The following is a 17,825-nucleotide window of genomic DNA, read 5'->3' as shown; positions in this document are numbered from 1 at the left end:
AACATGAGACTGTAGGATCCCCACCCCAGACCTGGGAAAACACGCTGCCATCATGGACAGATGTGTTCATTTTTGGGGCAATTTATTTAATTTAGTGTTACTTGTATTTTTTACTTCTGGGTGTATGATTGTGATTTGTGCTCTGTTACTTGGTGTGAAATAATGAGGGTTACGAGAGGCCACTTTGGGACAAGAACAGGTCCAGGATAGAGAAAAAGGAGCTTCCATACCTTTAAAATCCATCCTCACCACCTCCGTTACCTCCAATGCATTTTGCTTCAATAGCTAAATTTTACTAAAATCTCACAGGTTTTGCCAAAGTTTGGGAAAAGAAACATTTATTAGTCCCTCCTACCAAGAAAAGCCAATCATTTCAATCGCGCTCTCTTTTTCAAGCACACATACGTTACGTATGACAACAGGTCCCCTTAGAATTCAGGGATACTTTAAAGCAATCAACGAGCTGAGCTCCTAAAATGATATTTATTATCCAAAAAGGTGTCAGCCGTATATACAAGTAAAGTCACAGCAGGTTACAGAAAACACAAGTAAATCACTTCTTTAAATGAGAGATTCCGATGATCTAAATCCTCCTGTTGCACATATTTGGAGAAGAAATATGGAGACCTCTTTGTCAACAACTGGGTCAGGAGAACATGGACAGTGATTGCAATTCCACCATTTGCCGGCTGCATGCCAAGCACAATTCCCGTAGAATTGTTTTATTATCAACGTGCAACTCATCTTCTGCTTGAATTGCTATGACTGTGCAAGGTTGGGAGATGTCCGTTTGTGGTGGCACCTCTGTCCATGGACACCGTGCATCTGCTCTACCCTTTGGGTCGGCCCCAGCTGTCTGCTGCTCTAAGTACTTTGTTAATGATGTATATTTCCTTTGATTATCACAATGGTGCTAAATGGTTCTCTACATGATAAATGTAACCCCTACTGGCCACTGATTACAAATACTGTACTTCTATAGTGTCTGCTTTGCAGATCTTCCAAAAACTCTTCCTAAATGTATTCTGGACTCTAACATTTCTATTGCTTTCTGTATTTACACAATTGTAGTATGATTGATTATTTCGGACTTGATATGAATTTCATATTCCTCATCAGATGGTGGCAGTTACTTCATCTCCGTGTCTGGAACTCTCTTGTGCTGCTGCTTCTTCATCTTCTTCCTGGAGCCAAGAGAGGGAAAGGTGGTGAGATAACAGTGGGAAGAAGATGCTGCGATGAAGATGATGAGATGATGGGGAGATGGAGAAGATGGTTTTGTGAAATGGAGAAGATTGAGAGATAAAAAAGAGACAACGTCGAGATGAAATGGAGATGATGGTGAGATAAAATAAAGAAGTATGTGAGAGGAAGGTGAGAAGATGATGGAGAGATGAAAAAGAGAATAATGTGAGATGGAGATGATATGGAGGGGAGATGATGATGAAATGGAAGGGACGCGATGGGGAGATGATGATGAAATGGAGGGGACGTGATGGGGAGATGATGATGAAATGGAAGGGACGCGATGGGGAGATGATGATGAAATGGAGGGGACGTGATGGGGAGATGATGATGAAATGGAAGGGACGCGATGAGGAGATGATGATGAAATGGAGGGGACGTGATGGGGAGATGATGATGAAATGGAAGGGACGCGATGGGGAGATGATGATGAAATGGAGGGGACGCGATGGGGAGATGATGATGATGAAATGGAAGGGACGTGATGGGGAAATGATGATGAAATGGAGGGGACGCGATGGGGAGATGATGATGATGAAATGGAGGGGACGCGATGGGGAGATGATGATGAAATGGAGGGGACGCGATGGGGAGATGATGATGAAATGGAGGGGACGTGATGGGGAGATGATGATGAAATGGAGGGGACGCGATGGGGAGATGATTATGATGAAATGGAAGGGACGTGATGGGGAAATGATGATGAAATGGAGGGGACGCGATGGGGAGATGATGATGATGAAATGGAGAGGACGCGATGGGGAGATGATGATGAAATGGAGGGGACGTGATGGGGAGATGATGATGAAATGGAGGGGACGCGATGGGGAGATGATGATGAAATGGAGGGGACGCGATGGGGAGATGATGATGAAATGGAAGGGACGCGATGAGGAGATGATGATGAAATGGAGGGGACGTGATGGGGAGATGATGATGAAATGGAAGGGACGCGATGGGGAGATGATGATGAAATGGAGGGGACGCGATGGGGAGATGATGATGATGAAATGGAAGGGACGTGATGGGGAAATGATGATGAAATGACGATAATGGAGAGATGAAAAGGAGAATAATGTGAGATGGAGATGATATAGAGGGGAGATGATGATGAAATGGAAGGGACGCGATGGGGAGATGATGATGAAATGGAGGGGACGCGATGGGGAGATGATGATGAAATGGAGGGGACGCGATGGGGAGATGATGATGAAATGGAGGGGACGCGATGGGGAGATGATGATGATGAAATGGAAGGGACGTGATGGGGAAATGATGATGAAATGACGATAATGGAGAGATGAAAAGGAGAATAATGTGAGATGGAGATGATATAGAGGGGAGATGATGATGAAATGGAAGGGACGCGATGGGGAGATGATGATGAAATGGAGGGGACGCGATGGGGAGATGATGATGAAATGGAGGGGACGTGATGGGGAGATGATGATGAAATGGAGGGGACGCGATGGGGAGATGATTATGATGAAATGGAAGGGACGTGATGGGGAAATGATGATGAAATGGAGGGGACGCGATGGGGAGATGATGATGAAATGGAGGGGACGTGATGGGGAGATGATGATGAAATGGAGGGGACGCGATGGGGAGATGATGATGAAATGGAGGGGACGCGATGGGGAGATGATGATGAAATGGAAGGGACGCGATGAGGAGATGATGATGAAATGGAGGGGACGTGATGGGGAGATGATGATGAAATGGAAGGGACGCGATGGGGAGATGATGATGAAATGGAGGGGACGCGATGGGGAGATGATGATGATGAAATGGAAGGGACGTGATGGGGAAATGATGATGAAATGACGATAATGGAGAGATGAAAAGGAGAATAATGTGAGATGGAGATGATATGGAGGGGAGATGATGATGAAATGGAAGGGACGCGATGGGGAGATGATGATGAAATGGAAGGGACGCGATGGGGAGATGATGATGATGAAATGGAAGGGACGTGATGGGGAAATGATGATGAAATGGAAGGGACGCGATGGGGAGATGATGATGAAATGGAGGGGACGCGATGGGGAGATGATGATGAAATGGAAGGGACGCGATGGGGAGATGATGATGAAATGGAGGGGACGCGATGGGGAGATGATGATGAAATGGAGGGGACGTGATGGGGAGATGATGATGAAATGGAAGGGACGCGATGGGGAGATGATGATGAAATGGAAGGGACGCGATGGGGAGATGATGATGAAATGGAGGGGACGCGATGGGGAGATGATGATGATGAAATGGAAGGGACGTGATGGGGAAATGATGATGAAATGGAAGGGACGCGATGGGGAGATGATGATGAAATGGAGGGGACGCGATGGGGAGATGATGATGAAATGGAAGGGACGCGATGGGGAGATGATGATGAAATGGAGGGGACGCGATGGGGAGATGATGATGAAATGGAGGGGACGCGATGGGGAGATGATGATGATGAAATGGAAGGGACGTGATGGGGAAATGATGATGAAATGGAGGGGACGCGATGGGGAGATGATGATGATGAAATGGAAGGGACGCGATGGGGAGATGATGATGAAATGACGATAATGGAGAGATGAAAAGGAGAATAATGTGAGATGGAGATGATATGGAGGGGAGATGATGATGAAATGGAAGGGACATGTTAGTGAAATAAAAATGAAGGTGAGATGAAGGGGAAGTGATGGGGAGATACAATAGATCAGAATGTGAGGTGTAGTTTATAAAATGGAGGGGATATGATAGGGAGATGATGAAATGGAGTGCAGAGTTCCACCTCCGTTGGATAAAGTGCTCGTTGCATCCATATAAATTCAGGCAATAGATTATTATATTTATAATATCCTGAATTAAGCCGTTCTGTATAATATACAGTTATGTTCACAATAATAGCCGTGTGTTGAAAGAAGTGAATAAAGCTGAAAATCCCTCTAATAGCTTTTATTTCCATCCACACAAATGCATTGGGAACACGACACATTCTATTCCAAATCACAACATGAAGAAAAATACATCAAATTTGTGTTGTTCCTCTAAAAAAATAAGTCCATCCGTGACATTTCCTGGCTACTAAATATTCCACGCTCAACTGTTAGTGGGATTATAACAAAGTGGAAGCCACTGGGAACAATAGCCACTCAGCCACCAAGTGGTAGGCCACGTCACATGACAGGGCGGGGTCAGCGCATGCTGAAGCGCACAGTGCGCAGAAGTCACCAACTGTCTGCAGAGTCAATAGCTAAAGACCTCCAAACTTGGTGTGGCCTTCAGATGAGCCCAACAACAGTGCGTAGAGAGCTTCATGGAATGGGTTTCCATGGCCGAGCAGCTGCATCCAAGCCTTCCATCACCAAGTGCAATGCAAAGCGTCGGATGCCGTGGTGTAAAGCACACCGCCACTGGACTCTACAGCATGGAGACATGTTCTCTGGAGTGGCCAATCACACTTCTCTGTCTGGCAATCCGATGGACATGTCTGGGTTTGGCGGTGACCAGCAGAACGGTACTTGCCTGACTGCATTGTGCCAAGTGTAAAGTTTGGTAGAGGGGGATTATGGTGTGGGGGGTTTTCAGGGGTTGGGCTTGGCCCCCTAGTTCCAGTGAAGGAACTCTTAAGGTGACATTTTGGACAATTTCATGCTCCCAACTTTGTGGGAGGAGTTTGGGGATGGCCCCTTCCTGTTCCAACATGACTGTGCATCAGTGCACAAAGCAAGGTCCATAAAGACATGGAGGAGCCAGTTTGGGGTGGAGGAACTTAACTGTCCTGCACAGAGTCCTGACCTCAACCCCATAGAACACCTTTGGGATGAATTAGAGCGGAGACTGCGAGCCAGGCCTCCTCCCCCGACATCAGTGCCCCTCCCCCGACATCAGTGCCTGACCTGACAAATGTGCTTCTGGAAGAATGGTCCAACCTTCCCATAGACACCCTCCTAAACCTTGTGGACGGTCTTCCCAGAAGAGGCAAAGGGCGGGGCCAACTCAATATTGAACCCTACGGACTAAGACTGGGGGGCCATTAAAGGTCATGTGTGTGGAAAAGGCGGGGCCAACTCAATATTGAACCCTACGGACTAAGACTGGGGGGCCATTACAGGTCATGTGCGTGGAAAGGGCGGGGCCAACTCAATATTGAACCCTACGGACTAAGACTGGGAGGCCATTAAAGGTCGTGTGCGTGGAAAGGGCGGGGCCAACTCAATATTGAACCCTACGGACTAAGACTGGGAGGCCATTAAAGGTCATGTGTGTGGAAAGAGCGGGGCCAACTCAGTATTGAACCCTACGGACTAAGACTGGGGGGCCATTAAAGGTCATGTGTGTGGGAAGGGCGGGGCCAACTCAATATTGAACCCTACGGACTAAGACTGGGGGGCCATTACAGGTCATGTGTGTGGAAAGGGCGGGGCCCACTTAATATTGAACCCTACGGACTAAGACTGGGGGGCCATTAAAGGTCATGTGCGTGGGAAGGGCGGGGCCAGCTCAATTTTGAACCCTACGGACTAAGACTGGGGGGCCATTAAAGGTCATGTGCGTAGGAAGGGCGGGGCCAGCTCAATTTTGAACCCTACGGACTAAGACTGGGGGGGCCATTAAAGGTCATGTGTGTGGGAAGGGTGGGGCCAGCTCAATATTGAACCCTACGGACTAAGACTGGGGGGCCATTAAAGGTCATGTGCGTGGGAAGGGCGGGGCCAACTGAATATTGAACCCTACGGACTAAGACTGGGGGGCCATTAAAGGTCATGTGCGTGGGAAGGGTGGGGCCAACTCAATATTGAACCCTACGGACTAAGACTGGGGGGCCATTACAGGTCATGTGCGTGGGAAGGGCAGGGCCCACTCAATACTGAACCCTACGGACTAAGACTGGGGGGCCATTACAGGTCATGTGTGTGGAAAGGGCGGGGCCCACTTAATATTGAACCCTACGGACTAAGACTGGGGGGCCATTAAAGGTCATGTGCGTGGGAAGGGCGGGGCCAGCTCAATTTTGAACCCTACGGACTAAGACTGGGGGGCCATTACAGGTCATGTGTGTGGGAAGGGCGGGGCCAACTCAATATTGAACCCTACGGACTAAGACTGGGGGGCCATTACAGGTCATGTGCGTGGGAAGGGCAGGGCCCACTCAATACTGAACCCTACGGACTAAGACTGGGGGGCCATTACAGGTCATGTGTGTGGAAAGGGCGGGGCCCACTTAATATTGAACCCTACGGACTAAGACTGGGGGGCCATTAAAGGTCATGTGCGTGGGAAGGGCGGGGCCAGCTCAATATTGAACCCTACGGACTAAGACTGGGGGGCCATTAAAGGTCATGTGTGTGGGAAGGGCGGGGCCAACTCAATATTGAACCCTACGGACTAAGACTGGGGGGCCATTAAAGGTCATGTGCGTGGGAAGGGTGGGGCCAACTCAATATTGAACCCTACGGACTAAGACTGGGGGGCCATTACAGGTCATGTGTGTGGGAAGGGCAGGGCCCACTCAATACTGAACCCTACGGACTAAGACTGGGGGGCCATTACAGGTCATGTGTGTGGAAAGGGCGGGGCCCACTTAATATTGAACCCTACGGACTAAGACTGGGGGGCCATTAAAGGTCATGTGCGTGGGAAGGGCGGGGCCAGCTCAATTTTGAACCCTACGGACTAAGACTGGGGGGCCATTAAAGGTCATGTGCGTGGGAAGGCCGGCGGCCCAATACTCGGGGCAATATGGTGTGTGCACAGTATACATAGATATGGGCAGACCCTTCTTCCATTCAGAGCTCCGCTCTCCATCTTGGTACGGATGAGATCCCGCCCCTTACCTCTGCACCAGGTACATCGTCAGGGTGACCAGGAACGCCACTCCAAATATCACACCGAACACAACGCCGATGATGAGACCTGAGGAGAGGACCAGAGAGAGGACTGACCACAGGAAGGACCAAGTACAGAACTGGGGGAGGGAAATGGGGTGGAGAACACAGACAGTGGGTGGGAGGGGAACATAGAGACCATGGAGGGGGGTGGGGAACATAGAGACCATGGAGGGGGGGTGGGGAACATAGAGACCATGGAGGGGGGTGGGGAACATAGAGACCATGGAGGGGGGGTGGGGAACATAGAGACCATGGAGGGGGGTGGGGAACATAGAGACCATGGAGGGGGGTGGGGAACATAGAGATGAAGGAGGGGGTGGGGGACATAAATATGGTGGTGGTGGAGGGAAACAGAGATGATTGAAGGGGGTGGGGAATACAGAGACGATTGAAGGGGGTGGGGAACATAAATGTGGTGGGGGAGGGAGGAATACAAAGATGGTTGTTACCAGCATCACTCTGGGAATCGGGAGTTTCATGGGCGGAGTCGGCTCCTGACTTTCCTGAAAGTCAATCAGAGAATATTCTGTCATTCCGGGAATAAAGGGCGGATTATATTTTTGGGATTTCACTTTTTTTTTTATTTAAAGGACCAAAAAAGTTCTACAAATATTATTGGTGAGAAGTTCATCCAGTAGGCGGAGCTGTGATGTCAGCAAGTTTTGCAGAAGGTGATTGGATCTCCATTCCCATTACACACACAGCTGAATGTGCCAGGGGAAGGCCACGCCTCCTCCCTTCCTGTGGGTCACTGTCATGGATAAACACGCCCACTAGGACTAGCTAACCAAGGCGTGGTCTGTGAGGGGGGGATGGGGGTGGGAGGAGCATATGAGACTGGCCGGGATCCACCTTCACAGCCCGCACTGCCTCTGGCCACCACTAGAGGGAGACTCCACTGCAATCCAGCTGGCTGACCATAGACAGGCAGATACAAATCTTACATACAATCTGATCACCCTGAGGACACACCCACACACCCCTCCCCCACACTAGACACACCCACACACCGCTCCCCCACACCCCACACACTCCTTTCCCACAACAGACACACCCCACACACCCCTTCCTCACACCAGACACACCCCACACACCCCTCCCCCACACCAGACACACCCCACACACCCCTTCCTCACACCAGACACACCCCACACCCACACACCTCTCCCCCACACCAGACACACCCCACACACCCCTCCCCCACACCAGACACACCCCACACACCCCTTCCTCACACCCCACACACTCCTTTCCCACAACAGACACACCCCACACACCCCTTCCTCACACCAGACACACCCCACACACCCCTCCCCCACACCAGACACACCCCACACACCCCTTCCTCACACCCCACACACCCCTTCCTCACACCAGACACACCCCACACACCCCTCCCCCACACCAGACACACCCCACACACCCCTTCCTCACACCAGACACACCCCACACCCACACACCTCTCCCCCACACCAGACACACCCCACACACCCCTTCCTCACACCCCACACACTCCTTTCCCACAACAGACACACCCCACACACCCCTTCCTCACACCAGACACACCCCACACACCCCTCCCCCACACCAGACACACTCCACACACCCCTCCCCCACACCAGACACACCCCACACACCCCTTCCTCACACCAGACACACCCCACACCCACACACCTCTCCCCCACACCAGACACACCCCACACACCCCTCCCCCACACCAGACACACCCCACACACCCCTTCCTCACACCAGACACACCCCACACCCACACACCTCTCCCCCACACCAGACACACCCCACACACCCCTTCCTCACACCCCACACACTCCTTTCCCACAACAGACACACCCCACACACCCCTTCCTCACACCAGACACACTCCACACACCCCTCCCCCACACCAGACACACCCCACACACCCCTTCCTCACACCAGACACACCCCACACACCCCTCCCCCACACCAGACACACTCCACACACCCCTCCCCCACACCAGACACACTCCACACACCCCTCCCCCACACCAGACACACCCCACACACCCCTTCCTCACACCAGACACACCCCACACCCACACACCTCTCCCCCACACCAGACACACCCCACACACCCCTCCCCCACACCAGACACACCCCACACACCCCTTCCTCACACCAGACACACTCCACACACCCCTCCCCCACACCAGACACACCCCACACACCCCTTCCTCACACCAGACACACCCCACACCCACACACCTCTCCCCCACACCAGACACACCCCACACACCCCTCCCCCACACCAGACACACCCCACACACCCCTTCCTCACACCAGACACATCCCACACCCACACACCTCTCCCCCACACCAGACACACCCCACACACCCCTCCCCCACACCAGACACACCCCACACCCACAAACCCCTCCCCCTACACCATACATACCCCACACCCCTCCCCCACACCAGACACACCCCTCCCCCACACCAGACACACCACAAATGGTAGCCTGCCACCACCCAACAGTTTATCCACAGAACGGTCTGCTGGAACACACCACACACACAGATCTCCGTCTGGCAGATCTGTTACTTTTACAATCCGCACGCAATCTGTCCACACACAGTGCAATTGCATACAGATTGGCAATGAGCTGACCGAGCGTTTAAAGACACTAAAATACAATCTCACCAATCTAATCTCTCCAATCTAATCTCTCCAATCCGATCTCTCCAATCTAGTCTCTCCGGAGATATGAGCCCGAGCTTAAGTACACAGAAGTCACTAATTACTTTTATGATTTAATTTCCCGAAAGTGGGCGGAGCATAAAATATGTACAAAATATAAAAAGTTACAGAAATGCAAGAAGACACACAAATTACTTCACTATAAAATAAAAGGGAATAAAACAGAATAAAACATTTCCCGAGATCTATCCTGCGACTGGAGCAAGTCAGAGAGTCCGCAATCCGTCAGTCGATAGAACCGCCTCCATACGAATCACCCCGTCCACACCTCAGGGCCCTCAATTTATGGGGATATGGACGTAGGCTGGACATTAGCCCTCGGCCAATCAACTCTGGGGGGTGTTCCTATACCTGCCCACAGGACGTTCTGGATACTGAAGTGCCGGGACCAGGAACGGTTCGGAACGGCGGGTCAGGGATAGGATTTCCAACACCAGCGCATCAGTCCGATCGTGACAGTACCAATCCAGCACCACCTGACCATTTCCTGCATTTCTCTGGGACCCCACATAGGCCACAAATATGGTTTTTATATGCAGATGTAGCCTACAGAGTGCCCCATCAGAGGGAAGTAGTTTCATCTCTCTGCAACTAATATTGTATCTTCTATGTGAGATGAAATTGATTCCTGTGATGTATGGAGAGAACTCAGAGCTGCAGACATTCCGAAGCTTCTCCTGCCTCCTCTGCCAGACATTCCGGAGCTCCTTCCGCTTCCTCTGCCAGACATTCCGGAGCTCCTTCCATATCCTGCCTCCTCTGCCAGACATTCCGGAGCTTCTGCCTCCTCTGCCAGACATTCCAAAGCTTCTCCCGCCTCCTCTGTCAGACATTTCGGAGCTCCTCCCACCTCTTCTGCCAGACATTCCGGAGCTTCTCCCATCTCCTGCTGACTCTACCAGACATTCCGGAGCTTCTCCCGCCTCCTGCTGACTCTGCCAGACATTCCAGAGCTTCTTCCATCTCCTGCTGACTCTGCCAGACATTCCGGAGCTGCTCCCACCTCCTGCTGACTCTGCCACACATTCTGGAGCTTCTCCCGTCTCCTGCTGACTTTGCCAGACATTCCGGAGCTTCTCCCGCTTCCTGCTGACTCTACATCGGTGACACCTCCAGCCTAGAAGCTGCTCTTTCCTTCCAGATGCTGATTGGTGGACATCTGTCAGTGACTGAACCCGGAACCAGACCAGATCTGCAATGACCGCTTCCCTCCAATCACGTCTCAGCGACCCTCCCCCACCAATCATGTCTCAGCGATCCTCCCACACCAATCACGTCTCAGCGGTCCTCCCCCACCAATCACGTCTCAGCGATCCGACTCTACATGGATGACAGACACATGGCTCCATAGGAACCTCCCACAAGGGGGCGGGATCTTCACAATATTATGATTATGATTGGACGGTTCCGGGTACAAACCTTTCTTTGGGGCGACGCAGAGGGCAGAGCAATTCTCCCGACTCTCAAATCTGTTCCCGTTCCCCTGACAACCCCCCCAAATGAAGGTGTCACAGACCGCCCTCTTCTGGTCGTAGTACCACATGATGATGTGAGCCAGGCAAGGCCCCGCCTCCATGGTGAGGTCACACACCGCACCTGCAGAGACAAGGCATAGAGATCAGATATAAACTCCTCCCACATACAGTGATGTCACCCCCATCCCTGACTCCACCCACATACAATGCTGTCTTCCCTCACCCCAACTCCACCCATATACGGTGATGTTACCCCTCACCCCCGACTCCGCCCACATACAGTGATGTCACCCCTCACCCCCGACTCCACCCACATACAGTGATGTCACCCCTCACCCCCGACTCCACCCATATATAGTGATGTCACCCCTCACCCCAGACTCCAACCACATACAGTGATGTCACCCCTCACTTCCAACTCCACCCACATACAGTGATGTCACCCTTCACTCCCGACTCCACCCACGTACAGTGATTTCACCCTTCACCCCTGACTCCACCCACGTACAGTGATGTCACCCCTCACCCCCGACTCCATCCACATACAGTGATGTCACCCCTCACCCCCGATTCCACCCACATAGAGTGATGTCACTCCTCACCCCAGACTCCACCCACACACAGTGATGTCACCCCTCACCTCCTGGTGGGAAGAGTCGGATATATTCGGTGGAGCAGCGGCTCATACACTCCTCCTCGGTCAGGAACACGTTGGGGGCGGATACGGAGTCTGTCATCATGATGGGGTCACACCGGTCCTGGATTCGGACATATGTCCATCGGAGGTACGATCCGGATCCAGAATTCACCACCAACCCCTCACACTCCGAGTCTGCAGAATAAAACCAATATACAGAGATGGTGGAGGCCGATGGACAGAGGAATAGAGGATAATACAGGGGAACCAAGAGAAAAACTCGTCCAGGAGGCCAAGATGGAGAATGGAAGTTGGAGGGAGGATTGGAGGACAGGAGATTGAGGGGAGGATTGGAGGGCGGGAGAAGGAGGGAGGATTGGAGGACGGGAGATGGAAGAGAGGATTGGAGGATGGGGGGTGGAGGGGGGGATTAGAGGGCAGGAGATGGAGGATTATAGGATTGGAGGATGAGGGGGGGATTATGGGGCAGGAGATGGAGGATTGGAAGACAGGAGATGGAAGAGAGGATTGGAGGATGAGGGGGGATTAGGGGGAAGGAGATGGAGGATAATTATTAATATACAGGATTTATATGGCGGCAGAAGGTTTGCTCAGCGCTGTACATTATAGTGGGGACAGGACAGTAACAATACAATACATGAGGGGATTGAGGGCCCTGATCCTTGGAGCTTACAATCTAGGAGGGAGGGGATGGTGGTACAGGAGGAGATAGCTGTGGGGGACAGAGTGGTAGGACAGAGGGCGGATCGAGGATTAGAGGATGGGAGATGGAAGGGAGGATGGGAGACGGAGGGGAGGACTAGAGGATGGTAGACGGGAGGATTAGAGGATGGGAGATGGAGGGAGGATTGGAGGATGGGAGACGAATGGAGGATTGGAGGACGGGAGGAAGGGAGACGGAGGGGAGGATTGGAGGACAAGAGATGGAGGGAAGATTGGAGGACAGGAGATGGAGGGAGGATTGGAAGACAGGAGATGGATGAAGGACGGGAGACGAATGGAGGATTGGAGGAGGGGAGACAGATGGAGGATTGGAGGACGGGAGACGAAGGGGAAGATGGGAGATGAAGGGGAGGATTGGAGGATGGGACACGGAGGGAGGATGGGAGATGGAGGGAGGATTGGAGGATGGGGGCGGAGGTGGGATTAGAGGGTGGGAGGAGGAAGGGAGGATTGGAGGAAGGGGTTCCAAGGGAGGATTGGAGGATGAGTGACAGAGGGGAGGATTGGAGGATGGAGGGGGGATTAGAGGGCAGGAGATGGAGGATTAGAGGATTGGAGGACAGAGGGCGGATCAAGGATTGGAGGATGGGAGCTGGAAGGGAGGATTGGAGGATGGGAGATGGAAAGGAGGATTGGAGGACGAGAGAAGGAAGGGAGGATTAGAGGGCGGGAGATGAAGGGGAGGACGGGAGACGGAGGGGAGGATGGGAGATGGAGAAAGGATTGGAGGATGGGAGACAGAAGGAGGATTAGAGGACGGGAGACGGAGGGAGGATTGGAGAATGGGAGACAGAGTGGAAGATGGGAGACAGAGGGAGGATTGGAAATGGAGGGAGTATTGGAGGATGGGAGACAGTTAGAGGATGGGAGACCATGGGCAGGACTGGAGGGCGGGAGACAGAGAGAGGATTAGAGAATGAGAGACAGGGAGGGGAGGATTGGAAGACAGGAGATAGAGCGAGGATTAGAGGATGGGAGATGGAGGGAGGATTGGATGATGGGAGACCGAGGGCAGGATTGGAGGGAGGGAGACAGAGGGAGGATTAGAGGATGGGAGATGGAGGGAGGATTGGAGGATGGGGGATGGAGGAAGGATTGGAGGACGGGAGACCAAGGAAAGGATTTGAGGACGGGAGATGGAGGGCATGATTGGAAGGTGGAAGACGGAGGGAAGATTAGAGGATAGGAGGTGGAAGGGAGGATTGGAGGATGGGAGATGGAAGGGGGGATTGGAAGGTGGGAGACTGAGGGAGGATTGGAGGATGTGAGATGGAAGAGAGGATGGGAGACAGAAGGGAGGATTGAAGGACAAGAGACAGAGGGGAGGATGAAAGATGGAGGGGGGGATTTGAGGATGGGAGATGGAAGGGAGTATTGTAGGACAGGAGATGGAAGGCAGGATGGGAGATGGAAGGGAGGATTGGAGGATGGGAGATGGAAGGGAGGATTGAAGGACGAGAGACAGAGGGGAAGATGAAAGATGGAAGGGGGGATTTGAGGACGGGGGATGGAAGGGGGGATTGGAGGACGGGGGATGGAAGGGAGGGTTGGAGGATGGGAGATGGAAGGTAGTACATGACTGGATGCATTGAGGGCAGGAAATAGGAGGCTTATGGGCCTCCTCCACATACAGTCCTTAGAGCCTACACACCCCCAGAATATAAGTAGACGTCATTCACTGGGCAGTTCTCCCCACCTCACTATTCTGTGTCAGCTCCCCCCACCATCCACCCCTCATGGCCAGTTGCAGTGAGCACAGACCAGGGCAGCAATGGGGTTCAGTGATGCCCCCCTTAGTGTCTTTTAGAGCGGGTGCTGTGGGTGGAGATATTGGTGAGAATGGACAGTGATTGGCCTCGATGATTAAACCCTGAAAAGGTGAAACGTGTCGGAGGAGTTCTCTAGAGGTGAACAGGAGCTGCAGCCATCTTTTACTCTCTTCATTCACACTCATGGATCAGGGAGTCTGTGTGCAGACGGCCGCCATTTTCTTGAAAATGGACGATCTTGTTGAAATGGGTACACAGAAGTCATCATTGTCTGTTTATTCCCATCTGAAAATGAGGAATCTATGGACTTCTTGTGGGGGATGGGATGAATGTTCTCGAACATACCTCCTCTACACTTTGGTGGTTGGTTCCGTTCTGCTTGTGGTATCGGGACCGCTGCGCTGTGCAGCCTGCTGGAGACACCAGGAACTTCGCAGAGGTTCAAGCCAATATGGACTCTACCCTCATGGAGGTATGCCTGGGCAGCTGCACTACTATAGATAGTGATGGTGGAAGGACGCTGTTCACATTGAACTGTTCAGGAAAGTTACATGAACCGTTCTAAGCCTGGTGCAGGGGCGGACTGACAATTTGGGCACTCGGGCACTGCCCGAGGGCCCAGGGTCAGTAGGGGGCCCCATGAGAAGCCCCTAGTACCATTCATAGGCTTTTTTGGGTGTGGTTTGAGTGTTTGTGAGGACACGGGGGCCCCATGAGTTGTCAGCCCGCCCCTGGCCTGATGTGAAGTTCTACAAAGGGGTGCAGGTTGGTTCTGGCGTATATAAAAACCCCGGCCCCAAAGATGGCAGTGTGTCTCCTGGTGCCTATCCAACTCACTGCCCGCCTCTGAGCTCCACAATTCCTTGCATCACTTACACACACTGGCCTGTCCTCCTCCTCCATCCTCCTCTTCCATCCTCCCCCTCCATCCTCCTCCTTCTCCTTCCACTTCCTTCCCCATCCTCCTCCTTCATCCTCCTCATTCTCCATCCTCCTCCGTCTTCATCCTCCTCTATCCACATCCTTCTCTTTCTCCATCCTCCTCCTCCTCCTTGATCCTCCTCCTTCTTCATCATCCTCCTCTATCCCCATCTTTCTCTTTCTCTATCCTCCTCCTTCTTCATCCTCCTCATTCTCCATCCTCTTCCTTCTTCATCCTCTTATATCCCCATCCTCCTCATTCTCCATCCTCCTCCTCCTCCATCCTTCTCCATCCACCTCCTCCTCCATTCTCGCTCCCTTCTCCATCCTTCTCTATCTTCTTCCTTCTTTACCCTCCTTATCCATTGTCCTCCTCCATCCACCCCCTTCTCCATCTTCCCCCTTCTCCATCCCCATCCTCCTCCATCCTCCCCCTTCTCCATCCCCATCCCCCTCTTTTTCCATCTTCCTCCTCCTTCATCAATCTTCACTTCCATCATCCTCCTCCTCCATCCTCCCCCATCTCCATCCATCTCCTCCTCCATCCACCTCACTCCCTCAGATCTTCCAGTGACCTGAAGCACACATGATGTCACAACTCCTGTTCTATATTCTTGACCTGATTATGTGAGTCAGAACATACTGCAGCCTGAGGATGACCATGACAGCCAGACATCTTGCATTTTCAGAAGAATTTTGGGAATGGCAGCCTCCATATTTCCGAATCATTTGTTGTTTATCAGCACGCCATGCTCAGGGCTGCAAGATATCCCCTGCGTTGGTCCCTCCCTTATGCCATGCTCATCCCTTCCCCCTCGGGCCTCCATCCAACATCATCATAGGAAGGGATTCTTTACAGACAGAGCTGCTCACCTCAGAAACGCCTTTTTAAATGTAATGACAAAATCAATCATGGAAATGACGAGAATTCAACTTTGGACTCAAAATGCTGGAGGTTCTGAGAGGCTGAAGAGTAATCCCTGACAGTTTCCTATATCCCTGAGAGGCCATTTCAAGGGGCTGTCACCATCTCTGAGAGGCCATTTCAAGGGGCTGTCACCATCCCTGAGAGGCCATCTCAAGGGGCTGTCACCATCCTTGATAGATTGTAAATGTATTTAATTTAATGGTGAATGCAACAGGAGGAGCACCCCAAAGTAGGCAAGAACACCCCAAGGTGTGCGGGAACTGTGGTGGCAAATGTCATCACTGGAGTCATTCTACAAGAGACTTAGAAAACAGTGCATGACCCAGCCCACCAGACACCACCAGACTTCATCAGACTCCACCAGACTCCCTCAGACTCCCTCAGACACCACCAGACTCCCTCAGACACCACCTAACTCCATCAGACACCACCTAACTCCATCAGACACCACCAGACTCCCTCAGACACCACCAGACTCCCTCAGACACCACCAGACTCCATCAAACACTACCAGACTCCATCAGATACAACAAGACACCACCAGACTCCCTCAGACTCTACCAGATTCCCTCAGACTCCACCAGTAATGAAGACATTTGAGGGCGCTGTGTGTGTGGCCCATAGAGGTTCTCAGCTTGCCCCATCCTGAAGCCATGCTTGCACACCTGGCTGGTTCACCACTCCAAGGTTGCTCGCAGTAAACTACAATAACTTGTGACCAATGTCCTTCTCTACACCATGTGCCATGTGGGAGAACTGTACTAGAATGGCTCCAGAGTTTTCCATGGTACAGCCTACTGGACTGGGTTGGCTCTTCACATATAAGATAACAGCCAGTACTTTGTGATGATGGAAGAACATCCTTACCTTGTGTGCGTGTGACTCCGGCCAGGGCCAGCAATCCAAGACAAAACACCCAATATCCCATCGTGATCCTCAGGAAGCAGAAGGTCCACCAGAAAGAGGATTGAATCCACCGGGACACAAAATATAAACTATTGTATAATGAGCTCCCACTCTTCTTCCTGGTTCTCTTCCTGCCTGCTGACCGCCACTCCTTCCTCACTGCACTGATCTTTGGATTTTGTCTGCCAGGGAAGATAATAAGTCCATTGTGATAAGAAGAGAGAGAGAGAGATAGGAGGCCTTTTATGACCTTAGTTTCATGGAGATAACCGGATATTCCACACACACACCTGGCAATAGGTGACACACCTGTATCGTATGTATGTCACCCCAACCATAAAAGAACTCAGGAACAGCCCACAATATGCCACCAAGGATCCGGAAATGAGACATGGCATCCAAAATGAAAAAAGTGAAGCATCTGGTAAAAGCCCTGCAAAAAATATTCTTCAGGGTTATGGTCAGAATCCTAGCACAGAAGCCTCTGTAGATATTGTCAGATGATCCCCATGCAGGGTTATCAACACAGAGTGCTGAGCCTTGAACAGGATCTTTTGGAGGTTCATCATCAATGGTCAAGC

General features: G+C 51.8%; 1 protein-coding gene across 1 annotated transcript; it reads right to left on the bottom strand.

The window, feature by feature from the left end:
- Nucleotides 1-464: 464 nt before the first annotated feature.
- Nucleotides 465-17,418, bottom strand: LOC149427603 (protein AMBP-like). Its single transcript, XM_089667863.1, has 6 exons — nucleotides 17,206-17,418; nucleotides 11,980-12,171; nucleotides 11,284-11,460; nucleotides 7,580-7,633; nucleotides 7,077-7,155; nucleotides 465-1,184 (listed from the first exon to the last, which is right to left on the bottom strand). The coding sequence occupies exons 1-6, from the start codon at nucleotides 17,264-17,266 to the stop codon at nucleotides 1,130-1,132; spliced, it is 618 nt and encodes a 205-aa protein (XP_089523989.1). The 5' UTR covers nucleotides 17,267-17,418; the 3' UTR covers nucleotides 465-1,129.
- Between the last annotated feature and the right edge of the window lie 407 nt (nucleotides 17,419-17,825).

The sequence above is a fragment of the Staurois parvus genome, unplaced genomic scaffold (assembly GCF_062004578.1).
Source record: "Staurois parvus isolate SC_StPar_1 unplaced genomic scaffold, SC_StPar_1.0 ptg003634l, whole genome shotgun sequence".
In the NCBI taxonomy this organism is placed as follows: Eukaryota; Metazoa; Chordata; class Amphibia; order Anura; family Ranidae; genus Staurois; species Staurois parvus.
Note: the sequence above shows the minus strand (reverse complement) of the source record. Positions and strands in the feature narration are given on the sequence as shown.